Below are 16,632 nucleotides of genomic sequence, written 5' to 3'. Positions count from 1 at the left end.
ATTATTTACTGTAGGAGCAGTGAGACTATGGATTATTTACTGTAGGAGCAGTGAGACTATGGATTCTTTACTGTGGGAGCAGTGAGACTATGGATTCTTTACTGTGGGAGCAGTGAGACTATGGATTCTTTACTGTGGGAGCAGTGAGACTATGGATTCTTTACTGTGGGAGCAGTGAAACTATGGATTCTTTACTGTGGGAGCAGTGAGACTGAATTCTTTACTGTCAGAGCAGTGAGACTATGGATTATTTACTGTAGGAGCAGTGAGACTATGGATTCTTTACTGTCAGAGCAGTGAGACTATAGATTCTTTACTGTGGGAGCAGTGACACTATGGATTCTTTACTGTGGGAGCAGTGAGACTATGGATTCTTTACTGTGGGAGCAGTGAGACTATGAATTCTTTACTGTGGGAGCAGTGAGACTATGGATTCTTTACTGTGGGAGCAGTGAGACTATGGATTATTTACTGTAGGAGCAGTGAGACTATGGATTCTTTACTGTGGGAGCAGTGAGACTATAGATTCTTTACTGTGGGAGCAGTGACACTATGGATTCTTTACTGTGGGAGCAGTGAGACTATGGATTCTTTACTGTGGGAGCAGTGAGACTATGAATTCTTTACTGTGGGAGCAGTGAGACTATGGATTCTTTACTGTGGGAGCAGTGAGACTATGGATTCTTTACTGTCAGAGCAGTGAGACTATGGATTCTTTACTGTCAGAGCAGTGAGACTATGGATTCTTTACTGTCAGAGCAGTGAGACTATGGATTCTTTACTGTCAGAGCAGTGAGACTATGGATTCTTTACTGTGGGAGCAGTGAGACTATGGATTCTTTACTGTCGGAGCAGTGAGACTTTGGATTCTTTACTGTAGGAGCAGTGAGATTATGGATTCTTTACTGTCAGAGCAGTGAGACTATGGATTCTGTACTGTTGGACCAATGAGACTATGGAACACAACTTGTGAACATAGCCTTACATTTTATTTGTACTGGATTCTGTGATGGGATGTTGATCCGGGGAACTAGTCTGATTGTCATGTGTGGAGTCCGGAAGGGATTTGTCCCCTAATGTGGAGCAATTCCTGTCTGCCCCATGGGGTTTTTCCTAGTTGTGGATCAACACGTTAAGCTAAAGGAAGAGCTCCATGGACTTATGTCTTTCTTCATCCTTAAAACCAAGTGTCTGGGGCAGCAATGATTGTGCAAAGGGGTTGTCCAGGCTCGGGACATAAGTGACTGCTGACTACTGAATCGTGGTGGCCAGCGGTGCGCCGATTTCACGATCCCCCATCACATGCCAACCGGGCACCTCCGGAGTGATCGCCTTCAGATGCTCGATCGCTGGGATCAGCAAGTTGTCTCCCATCCTATAGATAACGGATAACTTAATTCTTTTGGGAATCCATCTTTATCTCTCCAACATCTTCAGAAACGCCCCAGTCTGCCAAGTGCCTTGTCATCTACCAGTCCCCCATCTGATCACATAGGAGACCTATCTCAAGCCTTTGGGTGTAGGGCTGCCAGACCTTGGTGGCCTCCAGGCTCATCCCAGAATGGCCTCAACGTGTCGGGTTATAGGCTGAACTCGCTGGACTTTTCTACCTCAAACTATGAAACCACAGATGTGATGTAAACAGAACGTTTCCGATAAGTTGCAGGTCCTCATTTTTGTCACCTGTAATGGCCAGAATTAGCCGCTCGGAGGCTTGTCGTGCCGGATGGGCGTTTATACTAGCTGGAATAAGTATACGTTGGATATAAAATCAGTGAGAAAATGCAAGAAGTGATAAATCTCACGTCTAAACGGCAATCTGTTGTATCTGGAAATGCAATTTACCTAATTACCTGCAGATATGGGATTAATCTGCAGGTGAATAACATTAAAATCCTTACTATAACAGCGGCTGCAGGGAAAAAATGATCTTCTATCTTCCCTGCACCTTATCCGAGCTCATTCGCTTGTCACTAGTCTCTTCCTATTAGCGAGAAAATCTGACTCGTATCTTTCATTTTACAAAGCACCTTAAAGGGTCAAACATTGGCCTATTAAAGGTTCTCTGACTCCAACAGATGACTTTACAGGCAGTCTTCTTCTAGAAGAGCTCATGTCCTTCCTTCCGTCCCACCATACGCCATTGCCTGGCTTATTCGACTGCAGACATATGGTGGGGTCTGTAAGGAAAACCTCTACCTCTGGTGTCTCTTTCCAGACTTGTCAGGAGGGTGATGAATTTTTAAAAGGGATTGTACAGGGTTACGAGTACAGAACCCTTTGCCAGTTGTTTGGTATTTGCTGTTCATGCAGGTTTCTGATGGCTCTCTGAGCACCGCTGCCCGCAGGAGTACATTGTGTCTCTGCGATCCATTGCCCGGGTATATACAGATCGTCAGGACGTGGTTTGTCACGTGTCACGGTCCCGTGGTCGGGTTCCTGGAAAAATGAGGATTTCGTGTGTGGTGACACAATGGCCAGAGAAGAGGAAATAGAGGCGCGGATGACTGCAGCATGGAGACACTGCGGAGGGAAGCAGAGCCTCCGACATTTAGGGCCTGCTTCCCTTTTCTGAGGGTCTTGCTTACATTCTTGCCATGTTATGTGCCAGGCTGGGGCATGGTCGCCCTCAGGGCTGTATTTCGCCCCAGAAATCGATGCATTTGACAACCTAAAACCTACAACCGTCGCGCTTATGGCCGGGAAGCCTTTGATTTCCACCTCCCTGACCTTAAGGGAAGGGTTGGGGAGCAAAATCTCATTTGCAGATTAATGAAGTCACTGCACCCCACGCCCAGGCCTACTGTGTAAATCGCAGAGGACAGTCGGGCACAAGGGTGCAGAACTCCTGACGCTCCCTACAGTCAGGCCTCGTTGTACCATCCCGTCTCCGCCATCTCGCCTTATGGCTTCCTCTTACATAAAGCAGATCGGTCATCAGATGAGGCCGGTGTACATGCTCTGAAAATCCACATCAGAATGGCCGTGTAACCCTTCGTGAAAGTTTCCCTGCCAAATGGTAAAATTGGCCTTTTATGAGTTCATAATTATTTCAACCCTTAATCACAAAATGGGGGTGATCACGTGTGGAGTGGACTCAGGATCTGCGCTCCTTTCACACGCGGTATCTGCTCGCTATATTATATAGTCAGCATCTGTCTGACAGCAGCGGTGCTTAAAGGGTATGCTCGGCTAACGTGGGCTCCCCGCAGCACGATCACAGGGCACCGATCAGCCACCTTGCTGGCCTGGGACCTGCTGGAGGCCCCAGTACTGCAATACTATATAGTATACGATGGACAAGGGCAAATACAAGTCTCCCAAGGGGACAACAAAAAGATTAAGCAAAAGAAATTTAAAAAAGTTTTAATAATAAACATTTGAATCAACCTCCCTTTTCCCCTCATTGAAGATAAAGAAAAAAAAACCCTGTCTATCACCACGCCCATAAGGGTATGTGCACATGTAGAATGGTCCTCTGCGGATTTTTCTGCAGCGGATTTGGCAAAAACACTGCATTTTTCCTGCGGATTTATAGTGAATTTGCTGCGGATTTCACTGCGGTTTTACACCTGCGGTTTTCTATTATGGAGCAGGTGTAAAACCACTGCGGATTCCGCACAAAGAATTGACATGCTGTGGAATGTAAACCGCTGCGTTTCCACGCTTTTTTTTCCGCAGCATGGGCACAGCGTTTTCGGTTTCCTATAGATTTACATTGTACTGTAAACTCGTAAGAAACTGCTGCGGATCCTCAGCAAAATCTGCAACGTGTGCACATAGCCTTAAAGTCTGATCTATCAAAATTAACCAGGATCGAGAAAAAAATCAAAATGTCTGAATTATGTTTATTTATAATTTTGCCCATCGCAACTCCTCCCTAAAAACAAAAATCATGTGTGTGTATGTATGTATAGGTGTATATATGTATGTATGTGTACAGGAGGAGGAGGTGAGCTGTGACATCACCTATTGTGAATTGTGGATCCTGTGTTATCTACTGTATATAGAGGTGTTATCAGTCATTGCACAGGAGAAGGAGGTGAGCTGTGACATCTATTGTGAATGGTGGATCCTGTGTTATCTACTGTATACAGAGGTGTTATCAGTCATTGGACAGGAGGAGGAGAGCTGTGACATCACCTATTGTGAATGGTGGATCCTGTGTTATCTACTGTATATAGAGGTGTGATCGGTCATTGCACAGGAGGAGGAGGTGAGCTGTGACATCACCTATTGTGAATGGTGGATCCTTTATTATCTACTGTATATAGGTGTGATCGGTCATTGCACAGGAGAAGGAGGTGAGCTGTGACATCATCTATTGTGAATGGTGGATCCTGTGTTATCTACTTTATATAGAGGTGTTATCGGTCATTGTACAGGAGGAGGTGAGCTGTGACATTCCCTATTGTGAATGGTGGATCCTGTGTTATCTACTGCATATAGAGGTGTTATCAGTTATTGTACAGGAGGAGGAGGTGAGCTGTGACATCACCTATTGTGAATGGTGGATCCTGTGTTATCTACTGTATATAGAGGTGTTATCAGTCATTGTACAGGAGGAGGAGGTGAGCTGTGACATCACCTATTGTGAATGGTGGATCATGTGTTGTATAGAGGCTATAGTTGTCATTGTTATCCTGTCTGTGATGATAATGAGACTGCTGAAGTCTTCCGTACAGCGCAGGAAGGAAACAGCTCCATATTAAAGCTAGTGTATCTTGTGACTCTGGTAAGATTTTAGTATATTTTTAAGTTGCATGAAAACAAAAACCACCGAATATGTATAAAGTGTCAGCACCAAGCCTGCAGTAAGCGATGTGTCCTCAGTCGGTGCATTGCCCCAAGTGTCACCGTGTAGACCCCTCCGTGTGAAATGTTAAGTGGGTCAGCCGCTCTCCCCCCATAAACATGCAATCTTCTCCAGTGTGTGATGGTTGTAATGAGAATATATTATGCTTGATCTAAGGTCAGATTCACACGAGACCGCGATGCATGGACCGGCCGCAGGTCTCCTGATCCAAAATCAACAACCCCCATATCTCTGAGACTGATGAGGTTCGGCTTGAGACCTGCGGGGGTCCGTACATCGGACAGCGAGGGACGAATGTATGAATTCTGCCATCATCTTCCTGGCTGTGGTCATCGTAGGGAAAGTTTGACTTTTTGGCCACCAGGTGTCGCTGTTAGTTTTCAAAACTGTGTGCACAGAAGTAAGTACACCCGCCCCGTGTGCCCGGAGACTGCAGAGGGCCGGAGGTATTGTGAATCAATCCATTGTGTATGTGTAGAGGAGCAGAACGGCATGGGATGAGGAACGGGGCATCATGTCTTCATCTGTGTCCGGACTGCTCCGGACCACTCATTTCTTGGTTTGTGGGCTTCTTCAGGACAATGCTCCATAGTATGATCAGTCCTAGGCAGAAAGACCGACTGATTATTAAAAAATGTACGACTATGTAATTAGCCGATGCACTGACTGTGGGGATTCACCGAAGACGACCTATAGGCGCGGCTGCCATTTATTTAATGAATTTGTTGACCCGGGGTTTGGTACTTGGCTTAGAAGCCCAGTTATACCTCAATACAAGCCCACCCTGAAGATTAGGCGGCAGTAACACATCACCACTCAGTCCTACACTTGTGGCCCACTGGGGCCCCTGGCATTACCTGCAGGTGTATTACATGGTGCAGCCAGCAGAGGGCAGCATTGCTCGCTGTGAGCTTCCAAACTTCAGCCGGCCCTCACATTGGCGGACCCTCACATTGTGCCCCCATATTGGACAGATTAGCTTTATAGTCGTGTCCCATCAGATGCCGTCCATCCAACTATCAATCTGAATTTCTGACCTTGTTTTGGTGATGTTGGTGTGTTTCTCGCCCTTTGATCTCCACATTAATCTGCCGGTCTTTGCTTTGCAGCTTATCGGACGGTATCTGGAGTCAACGGACCTCTCGTCATCTTGGACAACGTCAAGGTAACCCTGTCTCGAACTCTTGGCTTTATTATGGGGCCGCAGAGATGAGCAGAATTTGTAGCCCCCTTCTCTTCAGCCTCTTCACATGAGGCTTAAAAGGATTCCATGCATTTAGTTATTATTATTTATTGTTATAGCGCCATTTATTCCATGGTGCTTTACATGTGAGTTATGGGCCTAAAGGCTTTGTAGCAAGGTGGCAAGTTATCTCCTATTCACAAGGTTGTTGGTAACTTATTCATAGCTGGTGGTCTTTCTGCTGTGCCCCTCACCGATCCTAAAATTGGGGCTCTGTACTAAACCACGTGGCCCTCTGCTCTATTGCCTATGGGACTTATGGATATTACAGTATGGGGCTCGGCTAACTCTATCAATGCCACTGACATTGAAAGGCGCGGAGTTAGATTCATCCAACTTCGGTTCCTTGTGCTCTTCTGGACCAGCAGAAGCGAAGCTGTCTGTGCTGGCTGCATCCGAGAGTTCATAGGTCGTGTCAGCGACTCAGCCGTGCTACCAACCCAAACGGTCAGACATCAGGAGCCCACCGCCAAGCAGAGAGCGGAGAGGAAGGGGAGCAGTGCGCTCCTGAAGACATAAGACAACCCCCTTATATCTGCTCATCTCCTAAGAAGCCCCAGTGCCGCCCCCCATGTGACCTTCTGCCTCCTCCCCCCATGTGACCTTCTGCCTCCTTCCCACCTTGTGACCCTCCGCCTCCTTCCCCCCCCCTTGTGACCCTCCACCTCGTCCGCCCCTTGTGACCCTCCGCCTCGTCCCCCCCTTGTGACCCTCCGCCTCGTCCCCCCCTTGTGACCCTCCACCTCGTCCGCCCCTTGTGACCCTCCGCCTCGTCCCCCCCCTTGTGACCCTCCGCCTCGTCCCCCCCTTGTGACCCTCCGCCTCGTCCCCCCTTGTGACCCCCCCGCCTCGTCCCCCCCTTGTGACCCTCCGCCTCGTCCCCCCCCTTGTGACCCTCCGCCTCGTCCCCCCTTGTGACCCTCCGCCTCGTCCCCCCTTGTGACCCTCCGCCTCGTCCCCCCTTGTGACCCTCCGCCTCGTCCCCCCTTGTGACCCTCCGCCTCGTCCCCCCCCTTGTGACCCTCCGCCTCGTCCCCCCTTGTGACCCCCCGCCTCGTCCCCCCTTGTGACACTCCGCATCGTCCCCCCCTTGTGACCCTCCGCCTCGTCCCCCCCTTGTGACCCTCCGCCTCGTCCCCCCCTTGTGACCCTCCGCCTCGTCCCCCCTTGTGACCCTCCGCCTCGTCCCCCCTTGTGACCCTCCGCCTCGTCCCCCCCCTTGTGACCCTCCGCCTCGTCCCCCCCCTTGTGACCCTCCGCCTCGTCCCCCCCTTGTGACCCTCCGCCTCGTCCCCCCCCTTGTGACCCTCCGCCTCGTCCCCCCCCTTGTGACCCTCCGCCTCGTCCCCCCCCTTGTGACCCTCCGCCTCGTCCCCCCCCTTGTGACCCTCCGCCTCGTCCCCCCCCCTTGTGACCCTCCGCCTCGTCCCCCCCCTTGTGACCCTCCGCCTCGTCCCCCCCCTTGTGACCCTCCGCCTCGTCCCCCCCCTTGTGACCCTCCGCCTCGTCCCCCCCCTTGTGACCCTCCGCCTCATCCCCCCCCCCTTGTGACCCTCCGCCTCGTCCCCCCCCTTGTGACCCTCCGCCTCGTCCCCCCCCTTGTGACCCTCCGCCTCGTCCCCCCCCTTGTGACCCTCCGCCTCGTCCCCCCCCTTGTGACCCTCCGCCTCGTCCCCCCCCCCATTGTAGCCCCCCTTCTGGCCCCCCCCCTTGTGACCCTCCGCCTCGTCCCCCCCCTTGTGACCCTCCGCCTCGTCCCCCCCCCTTGTGACCCTCCGCCTCGTCCCCCCCCTTGTGACCCTCCGCTTCGTCCCCCCCCTTGTGACCCTCCGCTTCGTCCCCCCCTTGTGACCCTCCGCCTCGTCCCCCCCCTTGTGACCCTCCGCCTCGTCCCCCCCCTTGTGACCCTCCGCCTCGTCCCCCCCTTGTGACCCTCCGCCTCGCCCCCCCCTTGTGACCCTCCGCCTAGTCCCCCCCTTGTGACCCTCCGCCTCGTCCCCCCCCTTGTGACCCTCCGCCTCGTCCCCCCCCTTGTGACCCTCCGCCTCGTCCCCCCCCTTGTGACCCTCCGCCTCGTCCCCCCCCTTGTGACCCTCCGCCTCGTCCCCCCCCTTGTGACCCTCCGCCTCGTCCCCCCCCCATTGTAGCCCCCCTTCTGGCCCCCCCCCTTGTGACCCTCCGCCTCGTCCCCCCCCTTGTGACCCTCCGCCTCGTCCCCCCCCCTTGTGACCCTCCGCCTCGTCCCCCCCCTTGTGACCCTCCGCTTCGTCCCCCCCCTTGTGACCCTCCGCTTCGTCCCCCCCTTGTGACCCTCCGCCTCGTCCCCCCCCTTGTGACCCTCCGCCTCGTCCCCCCCCTTGTGACCCTCCGCCTCGTCCCCCCCTTGTGACCCTCCGCCTCGCCCCCCCCTTGTGACCCTCCGCCTAGTCCCCCCCTTGTGACCCTCCGCCTCGTCCCCCCCCTTGTGACCCTCCGCCTCGTCCCCCCCCATTGTAGCCCCCCTTCTGGCCCTCCACCTTGTGACCCTCCGCCTGGCCCCTCCTTGTGAATCTTACAACCCCCCCTTCTCCCCCCCCTTCCCGTGACCCTCTGCCTCTTCTTTCGATACGTGTGTTTTCACAGTCCCCCCCCCCCATACTTGGGTTCTGCATTATTTTGGCATTAAGCCTTTGTGTTTTTACCATTTTCCTTTTTGCTGTGGTTGATGTCGCTCCTGTGTCTTTCTCAGTTCCCCAGATATTCAGAGATCGTGTACTTGACTCTTCCCGATGGCACAAAAAGAAGCGGTCAGGTCCTGGAGGTCAGCGGCTCCAAGGCTGTGGTACAGGTAAGGCCAGGAGATCGGGCCACTGTCCTGCAGATAACAGGTGTCTGGCCTTTGTGACCTCTTTGTCCTCCAATGTCTTTTTCACCCTTTTCCTCCTGCAGGTATTTGAGGGAACTTCCGGTATAGATGCCAAGAAGACGTCTTGTGAGTTTTCTGGAGATATCCTGCGGACCCCTGTATCGGAGGACATGCTGGGTATGTGCCACGTATAGAAGTATTCTGGGTTATGGTCGGATTGGATTTTACAGATTTTCTGAGATATTTAGTTCTGGTTCTCCAGGTCGTGTATTTAACGGCTCCGGGAAGCCCATTGACCGGGGGCCTATGGTACTGGCTGAAGATTACCTGGACATCATGGGTAAGGGGCAGCCTGGAGAAGTCTCGAGTCATCTGATATGTACATTATTTTTATGTTTTCTATCTAAACTTTATGTACGTTCCCTGCAGGGCAGCCCATTAATCCTCAGTGCCGAATTTACCCCGAGGAGATGATCCAGACGGGCATATCTGCCATCGATGGCATGAACAGTATTGCCCGTGGGCAGAAGATCCCGATCTTCTCTGCCGCCGGTCTGCCCCATAATGAGGTGAGGTGGACCCTTGGAGCATTTGTATGAGGGTCAGGGGGTTGTATATACGTATGGGCCCGTCACGTAGTGTATCCTTATATATACTGTATATATCCGCTCCTGTCAGATTGCGGCACAGATCTGTCGTCAGGCCGGGCTAGTAAAGAAATCCAAAGATGTTATGGATTACTCCGAGGACAACTTCGCCATTGTGTTTGCTGCTATGGGGGTAAGTGAATATTGGTGAAGTTCGGCCGACTATGAATTGGATTTACCAATATTTTGTAAATTCTTGTCTTTGTCATCACCCAGTCACCAGATGCTTCTAACCAGTAGGGTTTGTTCCAAGTACCTTCCTGCAGTCAACTTTAATTTGTAGGGAAAAACCTGGACATAAAGCACAGATTCATTGGTTTTTGAAGTTGAGCAAAATTTTAGCTAATTTCTGCCAGTCCCAAATATCATCTTTGACAAAACATTGCCAAGAGCGACCAACAAATTAATAACTGATGCCGTGATAGTGGCGTAAGTTGCATCAGAGTAAAGAGTGTGACCCTAATGGTGCACAGTAGTTAAGATGCCCCAAATTCATGGGAATCTGTCAGTAGGATCAACCCTCCTAAGGCTACTTTCACACTAGCGTTATCTGTAATCCGTCACAATGCGTCGTTTTGCAGAAAAAACGCATCCTGCAAAAGTGCTTGCAGGATGCGTTTTTTCCCCATAGACTTGTATTGACGGATTGCCACACGTCGCAACCGTCGTGCGACGGATGCGTCGTGCTTTGGCGGACCGTCGGGAGCAAAAAACGCTACATGTAACGTTTTTTGCTCCTGACGGACCGCTTTTTCCGACCGCGCATGCGCGGCCGGAACTCCGCCCCCACCTCCCCGCATCTCACAATGGGGCAGCGGATGCGCCGGAGAAATGCATCCACTGCCTCCGTTGTGCAGTGCGTTAAACGCTAGCGTCGGAATCTCTGCCCGACGCATTGCGACGGGGAGATTCCGACGCTAGTGTGAAAGTAGCCTTAGCCGAATGTATGGGCATGTAGGTCATAGGAAGCCGAATAAAGTGATACCTTCATATCTGTGATCCGATGTCTTATTCTGGAGAAATCCATGTTTTCCTTAATATGTAAATGAGCTGTTAAGATCTATGGGCCGGACATAGATCTCCCTGAGAATCTGCCTCCAGAGCTTAAAGGAGGTGTTGTAATGACTGACAGTCTGCTCTTCTGATCTATATGTCACACTAGTAACTCCCCCTTTTATTTATAATAAGCAGATTCTATGGGAGATCTATGTCCCTCCCATAGATCTTAACAGCTCATTTACATATTAAGAAAAACATGGATTTCTCAGGAATAAGACCATCATATTGCAGACCTCAAGGTATTATTTTATTCAGCTTCCTATGACCTACATGCCCATATAGACGGCTTAGGAGGGATGATCCTACTGACATGGTCTCTTTAAAGAATTGGGGGCATCTTACAGTATCCTGCTTACAAATTGCCAGTTTTGATCAATTGGGGCTTTAGTGTTGAAATTCCCTGCAGCACCTCCACAGGCGAAATTGAGTATTACACCGCCAATTCAATTTGCTGTGTCCCCTGTGTAGTGTAGAACACGTCTTCCAGATGGAGAGACTTTACAGCGCAGAAATTCCTGATGGGGTGTATTGAGATTTTTTACTAACTTGTACAATCCCTTTAGAAGACATTGATGAATGGGACATGTCTCCAGGGTCCGAGTGCGAGGTCCTCACGAAATGGCGACGTTTATCCAATAGGTTAAGACCATTGGCCGCAACAGTAATCTGTGTCCTCTGTAGGGGGGCTGTGAGAACTGCCCCTTACCTGACAGCATTCATGGCGCTCTTGGTTATCCAGCCTCATCAAAAGCCAAGCCAAAGGTGCTGTCAGGTAGGAGAATGTTTGCGGCTCCCTTCCAGCGGCCGCAGCTTACAGTTGTGGACCGAATACAGCGACTCGATTCTCACCAACTGTAGGGAAGGATCATGGGGTGCAGTAAAAGAGGTCTGGATACACACGATGAGAGCATTATACTGCCTCTGTACAAATCCCTAGTTAGACCGCACATGGAGTACTGTGTCCAGTTTTGGGCACCGGTGCTCAGGAAGGATATAATGGAACTAGAGAGAGTACAAAGGAGGGCAACAAAATTAATAAAGGGGATGGGAGAACTACAATACCCAGATAGATTAGCGAAATTAGGATTATTTAGTCTAGAAAAAAGACGACTGAGGGGCGATCTAATAACCATGTATAAGTATATAAGGGGACAATACAAATATCTCGCTGAGGATCTGTTTATACCAAGGAAGGTGACGGGCACAAGGGGGCATTCTTTGCGTCTGGAGGAGAGAAGGTTTTTCCACCAACATAGAAGAGGATTCTTTACTGTTAGGGCAGTGAGAATCTGGAATTGCTTGCCTGAGGAGGTGGTGATGGCGAACTCAGTCGAGGGGTTCAAGAGAGGCCTGGATGTCTTCCTGGAGCAGAACAATATTGTATCATACAATTATTAGGTTCTGTAGAAGGACGTAGATCTGGGTATTTATTATGATGGAATATAGGCTGAACTGGATGGACAAATGTCTTTTTTCGGCCTTACTAACTATGTTACTATGTTACTAAGGATCAGCCACCATTGGTAAAAGGAGTGAAATAAAAAGAAATGTGGAGCGATTTCTGGCTGAAAGCGGCCATGTTTTTCTCATGTAACCCCTTCCAGTGTATGGAGCATGTTCAGGAGCTGAGCCTGCACTGCACATCCGCATCTTTCTGTGATAGTGGCCTTTGGAGTCAGCTAAAATTGCTGCTATTTAATCATTTAAATGAAGCAGCAGCATTTAATTTCCAGTGATCACATACGTTGGCTCCCATCGGTCCTTTTGCCGGCGTGCCCTTTGGCTCTCATGGCAGCTCGGGATCTGCTGAAGGCTCCCACGTCTGCCATGTTAGTCCTTCTCTGCGCTGGGCTTCGTAAATTTTCATTTTGATGATCTACTGCAATATAGTACAGCGATTGCAAGCGAACCACCAAAGGAGAGTAAAACACAAAAAAAGGCAAATTGGACATTACTGGACACAAATCCTCCAAAGTGGGCTGGACAAAATTGTTGGCACTTTTTTCAAAAAAATTGTGGATTGACAACTTTGTTTCAAGCAAGTGATGCTCATTTAAACTCACCCGTGGCAAGTAACAGATGTGGGGAATATGAAAATCGCACCTGAAACCAGATAAAAAGGGGACGTGCGGACTCAATCTTTGCATTGTGTGTCACACTAAACATGAAGAACAGAATGAAGAGCGGAGAACTATCTGAGGACTTGAGAACCAAATTTGTTGAAAAATATCAACAATTTCAAGGTTACAAGTCCATCTCCAGAGATCTTGATGCTGCTTTATCCGCAGTGCGCAACATAATCAAGAAGTTAACAACCCATGGCGCTGTAGCTAATGTCCCAGGACGTCAGAGAAGAATTGATGAAAGGTTGTAACGCAGGATGATGGATAAGCAGTCCCAACTAAGTTCCAAAGAAACTCCAGTTGTCCTACAGGTTCAGGGAGCATCAGTGTCAGCGCAAACTGCCTGACAGTGAGAGCAGGCGCCACTGATGTGAGCATTCATCAGCCTGCGCAAAGTTTTTATGTAACCAGCATGGCAATACTGACAGCTGTGCACTGCAACTTTCTGCTGCCCTCTTTATCATGGCTAGTTATCAAGAATAGAGGGGTCCCCACGCCGTTTTTTAAATTATTTAAAGAATTTATAAAACTGCGTTAGGTCTCCCCCATTTTTGACTACTAGCCAAGCTAAAGCAGACAGCTGGGGGCTGGTATTCTCAGGCTGCTAAGGGGCCATGGATATTGTCCCCCCCCCCCCCCCAGCCTAATACTAGCAGCCCGCAGGCACCCCAGAAAAGTCCTATCTATTAAATGTACCAGCTCTGGCTCTTTGCCCGGCTCTTCCCACTTGCCCTGTAGCGGTGACAAGTGGGGTTACTATTTGTATTGTCCAGTGACATCAAGCCCACGGGTTAGTTACCGAAAGGCGTCTATAAGACACCTATCCATTACTAACCCTATAGTTGTATGGTAATTAAACACACAGCCAGAATAAAGTCCTTTATTTGAAATAAAAATACAGTTTTACTTTCTTTAAAATTAAAAACCGGAGAGTATAACTCCCATTCCATTGAAGCCCTCGTCTCCTGTAAAAAAAAAACAATAAATAAACCCATATCCCTCACCTTTCCGACATACTGTTCCACTCTGTAATCCATGTCTGCGATAAGTGTTTTTCAACCTGGACGGTGCAAGGATGTGACCCTTTAGGAGAATGAGCTGCTGCGAGCAGCATCAGTAACTAGTGGTGACGTCGTTGAGGTTACCGCAGGTCACAGAGGCTTCAATCCCATCTCACTTTGCTCTGAGCCTGGCCGATAAACTGCAGTGACATCCGTGAGATCACCGCTAGCACTGTGAGAAAGTCTCATGGTGCAGCGCTGAGCTCAGTGAGTTCACAGTAAGAAATTTCTCAAATTTCTGAGCTTAGCGCTTCACCGAGACTTTTACTCATGGTGCTAGTGGTGATCTCACTGATGTCACCGCAGTTAATCAGTTCACCTCACAGCGAAGTGTGGCGCCGGCTGATGAATACTCCCATCTGCGGCGCCTGCTTTTGCGGTTATTAAAAAATAAATTAAAAAAGCAGACAGAGACATAATTATAAAATACCTTGCAGTAAATAAATAAATGGCATAGTGCATGAAAATAATATAGGTTACTTAACATGTTTTTTTGATCAAAAAAATGCAAAAGCCGTCCCACCACTTCAGTGACCCTAACTGGAACGTTCCTAACTCTAACATTAAAAACCTTACCGTTTATCGATGTTACCCATGCTGTCATACAGATGACAGCGTGGGAAACACCTGATGTTCAGGGTGCCAAACCCAATCGGTAACGCGGACATCCTGGAGAAGTCAGTATTCGGGGTTCGTGCCCGAACAGTAGGTGAACTTTTACTGTTCGGGTTCGCCCATCCCTATACGTGAGTAAGCCAAAATCCTTCTGGGAAAGTGTTTTGTGGACAGATGAGACCAAGATAGAGCCTTTTTGTAAAGCACATCATTCTACGTTTTTCTGAAAACAGAATGAGGCCTACAAAGAAAAGAACACAGTACCTACAGTCAAATATAGTGGAGGTTCAAATATGTTTTGGGGTTGATTTTCTGCCTCTAGCACTGGGTGCCTTTGACTGTGTGCAAAGAATCATGAAATCTGAAGGATTTTGAGTCTCAATGTAGTCCCAGTGTCAGAATGCTGGGTTTGCATCCTAGGTCTTCAAGCAGGACAATGACTACACCATACTCGCTGAAACATCAAGAAATGGATGGAAACAAAGCGCTGGAGAGTTGTGAAGTGGCAGCAAAGCTGCCTGATTAAATCCCATTGATCACCGGTGGAGAGATCTTAAAATTGCTGTTGGGAGAAGTCACCTTCACATATGAGAGACCTGGATCAGTTCACAAAAGAAGAGTTCTCCAAAATCCCATCTGAGAGGTGTAACAAGCTTGTTGATGGTTATAGGAAGCGATTGATTGCAGTTATATATTCCAAAGGGCGCCAACAATTTTGTCCAACCCATTTCGGGTTAAATTTTGTCCAATGGTTATATTCTCAACATTTTTTGTTGTTGTTCCAATATAAACAAAGGAAATAAACATGTGTAATTGCCATCATTTTCTGGGAGAAATACTTCTTTTTATGGAACAACGTCAAGGGTGCCAACACTTTCGACCGTGACTGTGTGTATATTATGTGGATGAATATATTTATTGCCGGTCCGATCTATCAAAATGTAAAATTAACACTTACAGCAAACACCATGATGGAAAAAGTTGCCGTTCTACAGTCATAGTCCCTTTAAAAAAAAAAAAAACAATAACATAAGTGATCAAAATGTCATAAGTTACCCAGTATGGTATTAATAAAAAGGTCATCTCGGCACGCAAAACAGGCCCTACACTAAGGAAAAGAACAAAATGACTCGCTAAAATAAAGTGGAAAGTGAAAAAAAATAAAGTGCAAAAAACTGGAAAGCGTCTAAGCATTGTAGAGTTTTCTTTCATCACTTCTTTTTTTTTTTTAATCTGGCCTCATCTGTATTTTGACTGTTTAAGGTGAACATGGAGACTGCTCGGTTCTTCAAATCCGATTTTGAGGAGAACGGCTCCATGGACAACGTGTGTCTCTTCTTGAACTTGGCCAATGACCCCACGTAAGTACGGGATGATTGCTAGCTGATGGGGCTGATCTATGATCACCGCCTGCTGCCCGCTGTGCCCCCAGTGTCTGACCGACCATGCTTTGTCCCCCGCAGCATTGAGCGTATCATCACTCCTGCTTTGTCCCCCGCAGCATTGAGCGTATCATCACTCCTCGGCTCGCCCTCACCTCGGCAGAGTTCCTGGCCTATCAGTGTGAGAAGCACGTGCTGGTCATCCTGACGGACATGAGCTCCTATGCTGAAGCCTTGAGAGAGGTGATGTGTGTATACCAGGGCCATGACGCAGATTATTGGGGAGGGCATTACTATTGAATTCGGGGTTGGTTTGATCACCGCAACGCACGACGATCGCAAGAATGGGGTCCTCCGTTACCCTGCCTGAGCAAGAAGACCATTGCAAGGAGGAGTTTAATGAAATGCTCGCATCCTACTGCTCCATCCATAGTTTATGGCACCGTCTGAGATGTCCAGTCGGTTCTGACGTAGACAGGATATTAATTAGTCTCTGCTTGACCGAGCATGATCAGTGGGCCGCTGCATGGACTTGCCACTATGTTGTCCTACTGGACAGTCAGGGTCTGCTGAATTTTTTTTTTTGTTGGTTCTTAATACAATCTTGAGATACCTTGTTCTGTGCACCAGGTGTCTGCAGCTCGAGAAGAGGTGCCGGGTAGAAGAGGTTTCCCGGGTTACATGTACACTGACTTGGCCACCATCTACGAGCGAGCGGGCAGAGTGGAAGGAAGGAACGGCTCCATCACACAGATCCCTATACTCACTATGCCCAACGACGGTCAGTGTCTGCCCATAAATTGGCCACGTAGCATTCACACAATTGCTTGATCTCGTCTCC

General features: G+C 49.0%; 1 protein-coding gene across 1 annotated transcript in view; it reads left to right on the top strand.

The window, feature by feature from the left end:
• The window catches only part of ATP6V1B2 (ATPase H+ transporting V1 subunit B2), a 35,208-nt gene that overhangs the window by 3,878 nt on the left and 14,698 nt on the right, over positions 1-16,632 (top strand). Inside the window, exons 2-10 of the mRNA XM_069767006.1 lie at positions 5,926-5,981; positions 8,788-8,886; positions 8,988-9,081; positions 9,167-9,244; positions 9,334-9,473; positions 9,583-9,684; positions 15,673-15,770; positions 15,911-16,034; positions 16,422-16,572. Of these exons, the coding sequence (XP_069623107.1) occupies positions 5,926-5,981; positions 8,788-8,886; positions 8,988-9,081; positions 9,167-9,244; positions 9,334-9,473; positions 9,583-9,684; positions 15,673-15,770; positions 15,911-16,034; positions 16,422-16,572 (942 nt within the window). The remainder of the gene's footprint in view (positions 1-5,925; positions 5,982-8,787; positions 8,887-8,987; positions 9,082-9,166; positions 9,245-9,333; positions 9,474-9,582; positions 9,685-15,672; positions 15,771-15,910; positions 16,035-16,421; positions 16,573-16,632) is intronic.

This window comes from Ranitomeya imitator, chromosome 4, assembly GCF_032444005.1.
Source record: "Ranitomeya imitator isolate aRanImi1 chromosome 4, aRanImi1.pri, whole genome shotgun sequence".
Taxonomy (NCBI): domain Eukaryota; kingdom Metazoa; phylum Chordata; class Amphibia; order Anura; family Dendrobatidae; genus Ranitomeya; species Ranitomeya imitator.
Note: the sequence above shows the minus strand (reverse complement) of the source record. Positions and strands in the feature narration are given on the sequence as shown.